Raw genomic sequence first — 16,194 nt, forward strand, 5'->3', positions numbered from 1 at the left:
CCTAATTGAAATGTGTTGAAATCTGAATTTATGCCTACATTGAGAATGACAAATAATATTCAAATTTCTTTTGTACCTTTAGCAGCCTGGAAGTTTTTCTAGCTGGTCTGGTAGTTTCCTCATGGATGATAACATGTCTAATACTCTAAATAGCCTTGACGAGCACACTAGTGAGTTTTACAGTATGGATGAAAATCAGCCTGTGTCTGCTCAGCAGAATTCACCCACAAAGTTCCTGGCCGTGGAGGCAAACGCTGTGTTATCCTCTTTGCAGACCATCCCAGAATTTGCAGAGACTCTAGAACTTATTGAATCTGTAAGTAAAAAATTGTAAGATTATCTAAAGTTCAATTTTAGTTATATGATTTCATGCTCAGAAACTCAGTTTTGGACATTGGCCAGTTTTATGTTTTGTATGCCATGCTTAATTTTGTTCTGATATTTTGCAGTGGCTTCTAGGGGAAAAAAGTTTAAATTTTTCTCAAGTATGTGCCTTGTGAGGAATTTTTAAAAATTAAAAACTTAATTCATTTTTTATTATATAAGTTATACAAGTGCATTAGAGAAAGCTGGAAACTAGAGAAAACTATAAAAAAGAAAATTAAAATCCTTCATAAACCCAGAGTTAATAATTTGATATATTCCTTTCAGTCTGTGTTCTATACTTAGAAAACATTATATTTTTAAACCCAAAAATACACTTCTGTATTATATTTGTGGATTTTTTTGTTTTCCACCCTGTCATGAGCATGCTTCTGTTTCCTTTTTTAAACTTGATTTTTTTTTTTAAGATGGAGTCTCACTCTGTCGCCCAGGCTGGAGTGCAGTGGTGCAACCTCAGTTCACTGCAGCCTGTGCTCCTGGGTTCAAACGATTCTTCTGCCTCAGCCTTCTGAGTAGCTGAGATTACAGGTGCCTGCCACCACACTCAGCTAATTTTTATATTTTTAGTGGAGATGGGGTTTCATTATGTTGGCCAGGCTGGTCTTGAACTCCTGACCTCAAGTGATCCTCCCACCTCGGCCTCCCAAAGTGCTGGGATTACAGGCATGAGCCACCGTGCCTGGCCTAAATTTGAATTTTGGGGGCTTTGTAGTATTCCATCAAATGAATATAAGAAAATATATTTACCCAACTATTATTATTGGACATTTAGGTAGTGTCTAGTTTTTCAGTACTACAAATAACATATAAAGCTTTGTGCAAAATCATGATTATGTCTTTAGGTTAAATTGAATTTCTGGATCAAAGTGTATCACCATTTTTAACATGTTCCATACACATTTCCAAATGATTATGCAGAATTTGATGGTGTCTTCCTGATGTGCGGTAGAATGTGAAGTTTTATGATGAACTATACTTTTGGATAATAACTTAATTTTTGTAATAACTTATAATTTGTTCTTCTTAAAGTACTTTGACAGTAAGCTTCAACTACTGAATTAGATGAACTATTATGTATTTTGGAATCATAGGAAAACCATAATCTGTTCCTCTTAAATGGTCTTGCTTAAAAAAAATGTCCAAGGAAAGCATTTCTACTGATAAAATGAGTTGTTAATTAACTCTGTGGAAATCATCATCCTGTGTTCAAGATCAGATTTAACTGGGTTATAGTATTAACTTTATTAACAGTTTAATTTATTGCAGGATCCTGTAGCATGGAGTGATGTTACCAGTTTTGATATTTCTGATGCTGCTGCTTCTCCTATCAAATCCACCCCAGTTAAATTAATGAGAATTCAACACAATGAAGGAGCCATGGAATGCCAATTTAACGTCAGTCTTGTACTTGAAGGGAAAAAAAACACTTGTAATGGTGGCAACAGTGAAGCTGTTCCTTTGACATCCCCAAATATAGCGAAGTTTAGCACTCCACCAGCCATCCTCAGAAAGAAGAGAAAAATGCGAGTGGGTCATTCCCCAGGCAGTGAACTTAGGGATGGCTCATTGAACGATGGTGGTAATACAACGCTAAAACATACACCACTGAAAACACTACCGTTTTCTCCCTCACAGGTAGTGGTGTTGATTTTGTTTATGTTTCTAAATGTCAATGAGTTACATTAAATTAGATCTTTAACATCCTTACTAGCAGTTGGTAGCTTTGATAACATATAAAAATAATGTGTTTAAATGTATATTGAGAATACTGAACTCTGAGAGAATAGAAAGTATCTCACAAAATGTAGTAGCTGCAAATATTTATTTATTTATTTATATATTTATTTATATTTTGGAGACAGGGTCTCACTTCGTTGCCCAGGCTAGAGTGCAGTGGCACAAACACGGCTCACTGCAGCCACAACCATCCAGGCTCGAGTGATCTTCCCGCCTCAGCCCCCCAAGTAGCCTGGACTATAGATGCGTGCCACCACACCTAGCTAATTTTTATATTTTTTGTAGAGATGGGGTTTTACCGTGTTGCCCAAGCTGGTCTTGAACTCCTGAGCTCAAGTAATCCACCTGCATTGGCTCCCAAAGTGTTGGAATTACAGGCGTGAGCCACTGCTCCCAGTTCTGCATGATATTATACTACAGTTTTTAGAGGGACATTTTCTTTATCTTGTAGTCCCATATCTTTAATAGAACTCATCAGAAAACAAGCCCAGAAAGGTAACATTGATTTGCCCAAAGTTATTTAATGCAAGGCTGAGACTAAGATCCAGTTTCCTGACTGACTACTGTTCGATAGATACACCTGATAAAGTTTAAAGTGGCCTTACCTATTTAGAGCAATTTATTTAGTTTGCCCACTGAATTTTTCCTTTTAATGTTCTTTGGAAGAAACTTAGATAATTGCTTACTGTAAGAATTTAATGTGTCAAGAGGTTTCCTAAGCATGTCTGGAACTACCTACTTACTTTCTCCTCTCGTAATATCCCTGGACAATAGATGTTTATGTTAGGACAGTTTCCTATTGAACACTTGCTATGCTCCAGGCTGTTTGCCAAACACTTTTTTTTTTTTTTTTTGAGATGGAATTTTGCTCTTGTTGTCCAGGCTGGGGTGCAATGGCACCATCTCGGCTCACCGCAACCTCCGCCTCCCGAGTTCAAGTGATTCTCCTCCCTCAGCCTCCCGAGTAGCTGGGATTACAGGCATGCGCCACCACGCCCAGCTAATTTTGTATTTTTAGTAGAGACAGAGTTTCTCCATGTTGGTGAGGCTGGTCTTGAACTCCCGACCTTAGGTGATCTGCCCGCCTCGGCCTCCCAAAGTGCTGGGATTACAGGCGTGAGCCACCGCGCCCGGCCTCCAAACACTTTTCTTACAGCATCTCAGTTAATGCTCTTTCAAAAGGAGTTAGGTGGAATAAAATTCTGAAGTTGAGCCACTTGTCAAAGGCAACAGTTAGTAAGAGATGGAGCTGATGTTTTCTGAAAGTGTTTGGCAGAGACTACAAAGTTTAAGGAGGAAGAAGGGAGTTTAATGGTCAAACATGGAGAATGCTGGGATATTATTGGACGTATATTTTGAGGCTAGGGAGATAAGTAGGATCTGGCAGAACACAGATCTCTAAAAATTGTGCACCCATGCTTCAGGGGATGTTGTGTAGACTACAATGTGAATAGTCTGTTCACCCCCAGCCCTGCTCTCAGAGTTAAAAAGCACTGGAGAAAGTGAAGTAGGCTTGGGCACACTAGCAGTTTTCTATTCTGGAGTTTTGCATGCTAGCAATTTTTGTTGAAGTGTGAATTCTAAGGTAGAAGTGGCTGAAAGATGCTAATTTCCCATGGCAAACTGCTTGGATTTCATCCTGTAAAAGAGGGTTTGATTACTAATCTTAGGGTAAAATAAATTCAAGTATTCAGAGCCAGAAGTGATAGAGCTAGACTTCATTCTAGTTATAAGTAGCTTTGAAGCCATTTCTATGGCTTCATATCACTGTTTCTAATCTTTTGACTACAAAAATAAATTAGTATTTCACAATTGTATTGTGAATATAATTAGTATTTCACAATTGTAAATTATATAATTTAGAAAATGGACTCTGTTATGCCAGTTTTGGCTGCTTAGAGGTTCAGTTCTGTGTTCCAGATAGGCAAATTTGCCAGACAGCTGTATTTCTTATCAGCAAAGCATTATTATTATATTCTAAATTAAAATACTCTCATAGAAAAAGCCACTTAAGGTCATTTATTAATAAGAGCTAAAAAACTTGTTTTTTCAGTTACACACTGTTGTACAAAACTGTTACATTTAACACAGCAGCTGTTTATGGTTTCTATAGATCTCTATTTGATAATATACTGTTTTTTAAGTTTTTAGTATTTTTTTGTAACTTTTGAATATTTGTTAAATATTTCTTGAATTCCTATATGTGCTAAACACTGTTCTAAGAGCTGGGGAGACAAAAATGAACAAACCAGACAAAAATTCCTACCCTCATGGAGCATAATTTCCATGGAGTATAAGTGTAATATTATTCTAAGCTTTTTTTAAGAGGTATGAAGAAATAATTTGAAAATCTTATCAGTTTAATATTTGTGTAGGGATTTTGATGTTCTAGAAGTCATCTTTAAACTCTCTTCCCTTTTTAGTTTTTCAACACATGTCCTGGTAATGAACAACTTAATATAGAAAATCCTTCATTTACATCAACCCCTATTTGTGGGCAGAAAGTTCTCATTACAACTCCTCTTCATAAGGAAACAACTCCCAAAGATCAAAAGGAAAATGTAGGGTAAGTAGGTATTAAATAATTGTGTTAGAGAAAATGGGGTGCACAATGTCAAAGTAGATTAGCTTTTTGTGCATATAAATAGCATGTATCATAATCCCTATTCCTGCAGGACTTAGAATTTTTTTTTTTTTTTTAGATGATATTTCACTCTTGTTGCCCAGGCTGGAGTGCAATGGTGAGATCTTGGCTCACTGCAACCTCCACCTCCCGGGTTCAAGTGATTCTTCTCCTGCCTCAGCCTCCCGAGTAGCTGGGATTACAGGCATGTGCCACCATGCCTGGTTAATATTGTGTATGTAGTAGGGATGGGGTTTCACTATGTTGGCCAGGCTGGTCTTGGACTTCTGACCTCAGGTGATCTGCCCGTCTCAGCCTCCCAAAGTGCTGGGATTATAGGTGTGAGCCACCGTGCCCAGCCAGAATTTTTTTTTAATCGTCACCTTATGTTTTCTCCTTAGGACAGTGAAAACCCACTTAAATATAGTATCAAAACTATATTTTTATATATCAAACTTTGATTTCAATCAAAATCAAACTTTGATTTCAATCAAAACATTTCTAGTACTTTTTTCTATATTAATTCTTTTTTTCTATTTTAAGATGATTGATTGAAATCAGAATTACCATAGGTGGGCATACTTTAAAATAATCTTAGAATGTTTAAATGAAGCATATATATATGTGTAAGAAAATTTAGCGTGTGCTTAAATTGCTTTGCTTTCATTAACTTGTATGAAATCAGATCGTGACTATAACATAAATATCTAAATGACTGGATAGGTTTAGAACACCTACTATTAGAAGATCTATATTGGGTACCACACCAAGAACTCCTACTCCTTTTAAGAATGCGCTTGCTGCTCAGGAGAAAAAATATGGACCTCTTAAAATTGTGGTATGTATATTCATTTTATTTTTAATAATTTTCCTAATTTTAATAAAACACAAATTGTGATTTTTTTCACTTTGATTTTTAACATTTAAGAAAAGATATTTACTGAAACAGATACAAAGGTTTATCTTTTGATTTTCAAGGTTTTTTTTTTTTTGAGACGGAGTCTCACTTTGTCACCCAGGCTGGAGTGAAGTGGCACGATCTCAGCTCACTGTAACCTCCACCCCCTGGGTTCAAGTGATCCTCATGCCTCAGCCTGCTGAGTAGCTGGTATTACAGGTGCCTGCCACCACACCCGGCTAATTTTTGTAGTTTTAGTAGAGATGGGGTTTCACCACATTGGCCAGCCTGGTCTTGAATTCCTGACCTCGGGTGATCCACCCCCCCTCGGCCTCCCAAAGTGCTAGGATTACAGGCGTGAGCCATCACACCTGGCCTAATTTTCAAGTTTGAATGTGTGTTCACCTTTTTCTTTAACTTGTAAATAAACCCTTGCTTGGCTTGTTTTGAATTCTTAACTTTATAGCATCTAGAGAAAACAGATCAGATGTCAGTGGAACTCTTTTCCTTTTTTTTCTTTTTTCTTTTTTTGAGACCCAGTCTTGCTCTGTCACCAGGATAGAGTGCAGTGGCTCATTCTCGGCTCACTGCAACCTCCGCCTCCTGGGTTCAAGCGATTCTCCCCCAGCCACCCGAGTAGCTTGGACTACAGGCTTGCGCCACCACGTCCAGCTAATTTTTGTATTTTTAGTGGAACTGGGGTTTCACCATGTTGGCCAGGATGGTCTCTATCTCTTGACCTCGTGATCCACCCCCCTTTGGCCTCCCAAAATGCTGGGATTACAGGAATGAGCCACTGCGCCCTGTTGGAACACTTTTCTTAATACTGAAATATACATTTTAGTAGTTTCAGTCATGGTTACATGTATTAGAATAAAATAATTTTAATATTTTGATATACTGAAGCACTTTCATGATAATATTTAGGAAACTAATCAGGGTACGTCTTTAGGAAACTAATTAGGAAAAGGCTCAGTTTCCTTTTCTATGCAAAGGAGACCATAAAACACACCCCAAATTGTTATTGTGAAGCTGAAAGAGATGATGTAATTAAAGGGGCTTGTCTGAGTTTCAAGTAGTGTGTGCTTGGTTGCTGCTATTATTCTAATAATCGTATTTGTGGTAGTAGTTCAGAATGAATAGGACTGGGAAGTGTTCTAGTTACTGTACTTTCATATATCTTACCGCCTTTGAAATACCTTGGAAAAGTGATGGGCATTTTAGGCAGATACAGATTTCTGACAAGTTCTTTAGAAATAGGATTTTTAAAATACTGGTCACTTCCAGGGTTTTTCAGTTATGTTCTTCTATTTTTAGTCACTTTTTGGTTAGATTCATTAACAAATTCTAGTTTACTTGATTTAATTAATTTTCTGCCCCAAAGCATGTTACACACGCACATCTTCTCGTCTTTTCTTTCTTTTTCAAAATACTGTGTTAAAGGGTAAATAGTAGGGTTGATCGTCTTTTTGTCATTTAGCTCCATGTACTGCTGTGAACAATCATATTTCCTTTAGAGCTTCCTAGAGTTTTTATTTATGCATATACATAAATAAAACAAGAATATGACCACACTTTATTATTTTATAACACTTTTTTAATTTAACCAAGTAAATGTATATATTTATCCCATAATTTTTAATGTTTGCATAATATTCCATTGTATGGAATTACCTGATTGATTTAGGCTGTTTCAGTGTTTTGCTGTTTATTTAAAAAATTCATCATTAATTCAGCAAATATTGATTGAGTGCCTAATAGGTTCCAGGCACTGTACTAGGCTTTAGGGATGGAATGAATGTTGAAAAGGTCAAGTATGGTTTCTGCCTTCATAGGAGCATGTAGACTAATTTGGGATTAGACAAGTAAACAATGATTTGAAAGCATTTAAAAGTTCTACAGTGAGTCAGGGTCATTTGATCAACATATAAGTGGAATAAAAATTATAATTTGATAGCTGGGTGTGGTAGTATGCTCTTGTAGTAGTCCCAGGAGGTTTGTTTGAGCCTGGGAAGTGGAGGCTACAGTGAGTGGTGATGAAGCCACTGCGCTCCAGCCTAAGGGACAGAGTGCAGCTCTTTTTGAAAAAAAAAAAAAAAAAAAAAAAAAGACAAAAACAAAAGTATCATTTGTAATAGGTTTCAAATACCTAAAGTCCTTGTCAGTTTGTTTACTAGCCTTCTGACATTTTAAATTTAATACCAGCAGCACTCACAGCTCTTTGGATAGAATTTGACTGTTGCCAAAATAGATTACTTGCATCAGCAATTTAAGATAAAAGGAAGGCAATGATTTATAAATTAAAATTCCTAGAATATCTATAGGCTCATACATCTCTTTGCAGTAAGCTGACTTTTCATTTCTCCTGCTCCTCCTCCAGTTATTTACTGAGCATCTACTATATGCTAACCATTTAGCTTTCTTTTGTATCTTACTATGAGTCAAATGTGCTTCTTGGAGATTGGCTTTGGAATTTTAATCAGGTATACCTTAAATATCTGTTGCCCTTTTAATAAACCAATTCTTTTAATATTTACTATAAATTACTCAAAAGGCTAAAAACTGTAGAAATATTAAGTTTGGTAGTATCAAACCTGAAAGCATTAAATGCAGGAGTTCTTTGCTTTTGACACATTAGAACAATTAAGAGAATAATTCTTGCTAGTGAATGAATTAATCTGTCTTAGCCCTATTCTAGGACATTTGTATTCTTAAAGGGGGAGAAAACTCCAAATCTTTTTAAGAATACTAGACTAGATCAAGAAAATGTGGGCTGGATGCAGTGGCTCATGCCTGTAATTCCAGCACTTTGGGAGATCAAGACAGGCAGATCATTTGAGCTCAGGAATTCAAGACCAGCCTGGGCAACATGGTGAAACCCCATCTCTACCGAAAATACAAAAAATGAGCTGGGTGTGGTGCTGTGCACCTGTGGCCCTAGCTACTTGGGAGACTGAGGTGGGAGGATCGCTTGACCCTGGGAGGTAGAGGTTGCAGTGAGCTGATATTATGCCATGGCACTCTAGCCTGGGTGACAGAGTGAGACCCCACCTCAAAAAAAATTAAGGAAAAAAAAAAAAAAGAAAATGTGGTACATATACACCATAGAATACTATGCAGCCATAAAAAAGAATGAGGTCATGTCCTTTGCAAGGACATGGATAGAGCTGGAAGCCATTATCCTCAGCAAACCAACACAGAAACAGAAAACCAAATACTGCATGTTCTTATTTATAAATGGGAGCTAAATGATGGGAACACATGGACATATAGAGAGGAACGGCACACACCAGGGCCTTTCAGAGAGTGGAAGGTGGGAAGAGAGAGGATCAGGAAAAATAACTAATGGGTACTAGGCTTAATACTTGGGTGATGAAATAATCTTTTTTTCTTTTTTTGAGACGGAGTTTCACTCTTATTGCCCAGGCTAGAGTGTAGTGGCGTGATCTCGGCTCACTGCAATCTCTGCCTTCCAGTTTCAAGCGATTCTCCTGCCTCTGCTTCCCAAGTAGCTGGGATTACAGGTGCCCGCCACCACCCCGGCTAATTTTTGTATTTTTAGTAGAGACCTGCCTCTGCTTCCCAAGTAGCTGGGATTACAGGTGCCCGCCACCACCCCGGCTAATTTTTGTATTTTTAGTAGAGACGGGGTTTCACCATGTTAGCTAGGATGGTCTTGAACTCCTGACCTCTTGATCTGCCCATCTCAGCCTCCCAAAGTGCTGGGATTACAGGCGTGAGCCACTGTGCCCAGCTGGGTGATGAAATAACCTATACAACAACCCCCCATGTTTACTTCTGTGACAAACGTTCACTTGGACCCCTGAACTTAAAAGTTAATTTGAAAAAAGAATACTTTATGTTCTTGGTGAAATACCATCATTAAAAAGCTCTTTGAGGCCAGGTGCAGTGGCTCACACCTGTAATCCCAGCACTTTGGGAGGCTGAGGTAGGCAAATCACCTCCTGAGGTCAGGAGTTCGAGGCCAGCCTGGCCAACATGGTGAAACCCCGACTCTAGTAAAAATACAAAAAATTAGCCAGGCATTGTATCAGGTGTCTATGATCCCGGCTACTCGGGAGGCTGAGGCAGGAGAATCAGTTGAACCAGAGGGTGGGGGGGGTGTGGAGGTTGCAGTGAACTGAGATTATGCTACTACACTCCAGCCTGGGTGACAGAGCAAGATTCCATCTCAATAAATAAATAAGTAAATAATAATAATAATAATAAGCTCTTTGAGAAGTATACAGAAACACTAAAATAATTCCTGTATGTCTCAGTCTAGATGAGAATACTTTTAACATTTTGTTTTCATCTTAAAAGTTTTTGTAAGTGCTGTGAAATCTCATTTATATATGAATACTATTCTCTCTAACTTTGCTGGCTGGGGACATAAGCTGCTGGTGTTTTTTTGTTTTTTGTTTTGTTGTTGTTGTTTTTTTTTTTTTTTTTTGAGATGGAGTCTGGCTCTGTCGCCCAGGCTGGAGTCCAGTGGCGTTATCTCGGCTCACTGCAACCTCTGCCTCCTGGGTTCAAGCAATTCTCCTGCCTCAGCCTCCCGGGATGCACACCACCACCCCCGGCTAATTTTTGTGTTTTTAGTAGAGATGGGGTTTCACCATGTTGGCCAGGATGGTCACGATCTCTTGACTTCACGATCCACCCGCCTTGGCCTCCCAAAGTGCTGGGATTACAGGCGTGAGCCACCATGCCCAGCAGCTGCTGGTTATTAGGTGCTGCCAGTTCTTTTATTTAGTAGAGGTTTGATTACCTTTTCAAGTATATCTTGGTTATGAAAGGTATGAGTTAGATATAATTTTTAAATTTTTTCTGGGTTATAAGTTGTGCTTACCTATTTGACAGAAAGCTAGATGAATAATATTTCATCACTCAGCTCACACTCAAGTATCTATCTCTCTGTAACCTACCCTCCCACACTACACACACACACACACACACTCTCTCTCTCTCTGTCTCTCTCTCTCTCTCTCTGTCTTCTTGGATACTGTGTCAGTTCTTTGCTTAGGCTAGGTATACAAAGATGAAAAGCACCTGATCATTGCTCTCAAGTATCTCACAATCTTAGTGGTAACAGAAACATGTTAACTAGCAATTACATACTATGTAATAAGTACAATAAAAGTTGAATAAGAGCTAGTGTATTCCCAATGTTCTATATTTCCTGTTTTTATGTAAAAAAAAAAAACTTGAGAAATAACATCTTTCTTTTCTGTTTAATTCTGAAGATCCTGACCTGAAGCAGGAGCTACAGTGGTTTCCCCAAAAGGAAGATTTTTGTTTAGTAGCCTAGAAAGAAGAAATTGCTATTCTTTACTCGGTACTTGCAAATGTATAATATTGTTTTGCCATAACATGGATTAATTTAATTAATATATCTATAGGGGCTAGGAGAAAATTATGACAATAATGGAAAAGTATAAAAGATGGGTTTCCTATATATAGGGAGAAAGAGGAATTGCTATAAATGACTTTTTACAACATTTTAAAAAACAATTTAGTCCCAGCCACTTGCCTTCTTGGAAGAAGATATTCGGGAAGTTTTAAAAGAAGAAACTGGAAGAGACTTATTCCTCAAAGAGGAAGATGAACCTGCTTACAAAAGCTGCAAACAAGAGGTAATCTTCTAGTGTTATTGTTAATAAAAGTCTTATTTTATCCAAGAGACTTTGCTATAAAGCTTCTCCATAAATTACTCATTCTAGAATACCGCTTCTGGGAAGAAAGTCAGAAAATCACTAGTCTTAGATAATTGGGAAAAAGAAGAATCAGGCACTCAGCTGTTGACCGAAGACATTTCAGACATGCAGGTTTGTAAAGGATTATTATTATTGTTATTTTAAATGGTTGCTTTAAGTCCTAGAGGTTCTTATTTCTTACTCATTGTGTAGCCAGTTCATTAGAGAATCATGGAGGATTTTTATTTTAGTATCATTTTGCCTAATTCACAGAGAAACTATTCACTGTAGAGGATATTTTATTTACTTTTTTTTTATATATCTTTTGTTATGAGAGGAGTTAGCTGCCTTATATCTGATGTCAAAAAATCGTAGTTCTCAAGATTTTAAATATCAAAGTTTATCTTTGGTTCATTTCCAAAATACTTAATATTACTACATTACTAGAAATTTCATCAGAGCCAAATGCTTTCTTGGAGGGAAATAAACAGGGCTCCCATTACCACTTACTCAGTAGTCCCTCCATTTGTCTCCATTTTTGAATTAGTTATTTTCCTCTTTCTTTTTTCTCTCTTAGTCAGAAAATATATTTACTACATCCTTATTAATGATACCATTATTGGAAATACATGACAATAGGTGCAACTTGATTCCTGAAAAACAAGATATAAATTCAACCAACAAAACATATACACTTACTAAAAAGAAACCAAACCCTAACACTTCCAAAGTTGTCAAATTGGAAAAGAATCTTCAGGTATGGATTTATAAATTTCTTCAGTGATTTTTGTTTTTGTTTAATCAATGATCACTTTGGATTTACTGATCACAAATTATACTTTTTCTTTTAAATTCAAAATTGATTGTAACAGTAACTAAACATTTACCATTATTTTGTCACTCACATTTGGGTTTGAGAGACTCATTCATCAGGGCACATATAAACTAAACAATTGGAGCTATAACCAAAGACTCGTTTGGTGATTTCCTAAGCACTGTATCTTTTTTAAACTAAAGATATATAAATCTACTTCTGGCACCTCTTCTCCTGTAACAAATATGTATAGCCCTAATTGCTATTCTGAAAAAGGGTAAGTGGTTGGAAGCAGTTTCAGCATGATTTTGTTGGTACCATGGTTTCCAGTGAACTTTTTGGCTGAGAAGTTGTAAAACAAAGTCCTCTTTTTTCTGTTGGGTTGTGGCCAGTGTATAACTGCAAATGAAGGTTGGAAAAATTTTTACTGCATTAAGAGTTTACCCCAGAGAATTTGAGAGTTCATTGAGTAGGAAATTTTCTTCTTTATGCCACAGTGACTGCAGCACTAGTATTCCTGATGTTGAAGCATACCTTGAAAACATCTTTGGCAATCACATATGACCACCTTACATCTGTTTTCAGCCACTGCTTTCTAAGAGCCATGTAGCATATTCTCTTAATCCATGTAAAATGATTTGAGTTCCCAGCGTTTAATTAACATAGAACTTTTGGGGAAAGTTATTATATAGAAGATCATGTCTATAACATAGTAATCTTTATAATAAGGGAAGGAAAAAAACATAAGCTTGATTTTTTGTTATGAATATATTTCCTAATTTGTAAATAAAGCATTCTTGGCTCATTTTTTGACATTACATCCTCTCTTTAAACCTTTTGCAAAATTTTGAAGCAATAAAGACTAACATTTATTTCCATGTTAAGACTCATTTGATTTGGGGGAGGAATTATTGGGGACAAGACTTTTAAACTGCCTCCATAGTCCTGTAAGCAATATAGATAGCTAAAATAATTGACTTTTTAAAAACTTGATCAAAAATATTTCAGTATATATTTTAAAACATTATTATTAAAAAAATACAATGCCATTGTTAAAACATTTTTATAATTATTGTTTATAAAATAATCAGTTAAAATAACTGACTTTAAGAGTCTAATTGTGATATAATATGGATAGCTATTTTAATAATTTTCACATCACTATTAATATTTCCTTTCTAGTCAAATTGTGAATGGGAAACAGTGGTTTATGGGAAGACAGAAGACCAACTTATTATGACTGAACAAGCAAGAAGATATCTGAGTACTTACACAGCTACCAGTAGTACTTCAAGAGCTCTCATACTGTAATTGTTATTAAAATTGATGAACTGCCCCACTCCCTTACTGCAATCTCTACTAAATTAGGTTGCAGTGAAATTTTTCTCAATTAGTTGTTTTTAAAGTTTTAAGATAGCCCTTTTAATACAGCATCTTTTTTCTATTCTATATAGTAGGCAGAAAGCTAGTAAGTCACTTAAGGGGTAGACAGTTTCATAGTTTATTTTTTAAGAGATGAGATTTTTAAAAATTGTTTTTAAAGAACAAGATGGGAAAATAATAGAATGTTCATGGATTTCTAAAAGTAAATTCTCATACATTTTCTTCACCAGATATATGTTGCTACTCTCTTGATGCTGCAGTTTTGTTATAGACAGGTGTATGAGTATATATGATTTCTGAAATTAGTCTATGTATGGAAAGCACACATGATTTTATGAAGTACTTTTGCCCACGTGCTGATTTACTTAGGCTACCATTTACAAAGAAACACATTGAGAAGGAATTTAAAGGAAGGATAGAAAGTTGCACTACTAATTTTTGGTTTTTTTTTTTCAGAAGCAGTAAAATTAACTACAGTGTTAAATGTATTTATTTGAGCATAGTACTGAAAACAAAAAGCATTCAAAAAAGAGTTTTTTCTTTATTAGTAAATAGTATTTTCTTAATCTCAGAGGAGCTGAGAGTTTTGTTGAATGTATTGTACAGTATGTAGGAGCAGGAGGACTTTGTAAATTGGAAAGAAGTCTGTTTTTATAATTTATTTTTATTTTTAAAGCTTAAATGTAGATATTTATACGTATACAGGGTGCCTAGAAGCCAATGTTGTTTCCTGTTATTACAGCTAACACAGTAAAGAATAATTTTGACTTTAAGTATGAAACAGTAGCAAGTTATAGCTGCAAAGAATACAATATCTATACTGTATGTCACATCTACCTAAATGTTGCACTATGCCCTTTAAATCATGTTGGTTATAAAGTAGTTCTAAAAATGTACTAAATAATAATTTAATATTTTCTTTTTAAATTATATCGGGGTGGTCATATACATTAATCTGGTGATTTGTATATGTGTTTGAAATTTTTGCATTTTGTTTAAAAAATAATATGGTACCTTGGTCCCTAAAAACAGTCTGCACTTAGAAGTTTATATTTACCCAGTGTTTCAGAAGTGGAGAACATTATCTTTTATTTATAAAAATATTTTGTCCTTTTTTTAAATGTTTTGTGTTTCTCTACAGGTTACAACAGTTGCTTCAGTTGCCTGTTTTAGGTGTTTGCACTTATTTTATTTCTTCTTGAAAGAATTTTTATTTGCTTTTGTGGTAGATAGTATATGTAATTTTTTTTCAGTCATATAATGGTGTGCTGTCAACTTAAATACTGACAGGTAAATAGAATTGTACACTGTAGTTCGAATTATTTATAATTGACACACTCTCTCCCTCTCCACTCCTGAAGTATGCTGCTATAGAAAATAGCAGAATGGGCTTGCTGCTACGAGAGAAGGAAAGAGCGACCACCACTTGCACTGTGTGAAAAGATAAAAAACAAATGATGGCAAGTTTTCAAGTTAACTAAATGGAATCAACCATTACCAGACAAATTCTTACAAATACCAAAATACTACTATGCCTTATAAAACAAAATGAAAGCAGGTTAAGATTTTCTGCTCTGTTTGTATGTTAATAGAAATGGAAATACTAAGTATTTTAATGCTTAGCTCCTGAACAGTAGACCTAAAAGGGTTTTAAGCTATTTAAATCTACTTGCTAGTTTTTGCATATTATATATATATATAGTGAGAAGTGAAGAAAATGTATGGTACCAAGACTATGCCTTATTGATAAATAGATAAATCAATTTGAATCCTCTTAGCATGTTTAAGTATGTTGATGCTTTCTAATTAATGAACTTCTCACAGAAATTTCACTTAGTGAAACCAATGATTGTAGCAAACTCATACTGGATCATTTCAGTTACCTTGAACTAATAGCACATAATGGTTTTTTGTTGTTGTTTTTAATGTAGCCCTTACCTGGATATACATAGTCTGCAATCACCAAAGTATAATATCTTGTAAGAGCTATATTTTTTAAAGCATATTTTTTCTTGAGCATTAAATTATCCTAAATGGTAATATATTGTGGATAAGTCTGGGCTTATTGGACATAATACATATTTGGTTGGTACTGGTTGAATCCTTCAGTTAACTGTTTTGTTGCTTTTTGCAAGATTTTTTATCTTAAACATGTCAGGCATCTTAAGTCACCTTTATACTGTTTTGTTCCTCTGAGTTTCTTTCAGTATGTTATACAAATGCCAGACATACCTGTAGCAGCCATACTTGCATAGAAACTGACTACACTTATATAATACTGCATTTTATTGTAAGGTTTTCACATTAATACAGCAATTACCCTGACTAAATTGAGTTTTGTGATATATGGAAAACTTCATTGTAAGAGAATCTTGCATACAATGTCGACATATTAACATCCAAAATAAAGCGTCTGTGTACAAGCTGACTTGGCGTTGCTCATTCACTTGGTTTTGTGCTTTATAAGGACTGATGGACTCCTTAGAGACTTAACATTCTGTTCTTAGGCCTTTTTTTCTCATTTAGAACTCTCTTTATGGTGATTTTACCAATAAATACAACATTGCCCCTTTATTGAGCCTCATTTAATACCAGATTTTCAGCTGTCTTTCAGATACTTTCACATGACACTTCCTGTTGGCGCCTTAAACACATGTTC

The 16,194-nt window shown here is 35.7% G+C and overlaps 1 protein-coding gene across 5 annotated transcripts in view; it reads left to right on the forward strand.

Annotated features, from left to right (window-relative positions):
• The window catches only part of MYBL1 (MYB proto-oncogene like 1), a 49,343-nt gene extending 33,380 nt beyond the window's left edge, over nt 1–15,963 (forward strand). Inside the window, exons 9-16 of one of the 5 annotated variants that reach the window (XM_055286180.2) lie at nt 83–316; nt 1,651–2,019; nt 4,545–4,687; nt 5,468–5,582; nt 11,162–11,278; nt 11,366–11,470; nt 11,916–12,095; nt 13,335–15,963. In XM_055286180.2, coding sequence (XP_055142155.1) covers nt 83–316; nt 1,651–2,019; nt 4,545–4,687; nt 5,468–5,582; nt 11,162–11,278; nt 11,366–11,470; nt 11,916–12,095; nt 13,335–13,463 — 1,392 coding nt within the window. In that variant the 3' untranslated portion in view covers nt 13,464–15,963. Of the gene's footprint in view, nt 1–82; nt 317–1,650; nt 2,023–4,544; nt 4,688–5,467; nt 5,583–11,161; nt 11,279–11,365; nt 11,471–11,915; nt 12,096–13,334 lie in introns of all 5 variants that reach the window. The other 4 variants (XM_055286179.2, XM_055286182.2, XM_055286183.2 and 1 more) reach the window with 4 other exon arrangements.
• The last annotated feature ends 231 nt before the right edge of the window (nt 15,964–16,194 follow it).

The sequence above is a fragment of the Symphalangus syndactylus genome, chromosome 7 (genome assembly GCF_028878055.3).
Source record: "Symphalangus syndactylus isolate Jambi chromosome 7, NHGRI_mSymSyn1-v2.1_pri, whole genome shotgun sequence".
NCBI lineage: Eukaryota > Metazoa > Chordata > Mammalia > Primates > Hylobatidae > Symphalangus > Symphalangus syndactylus.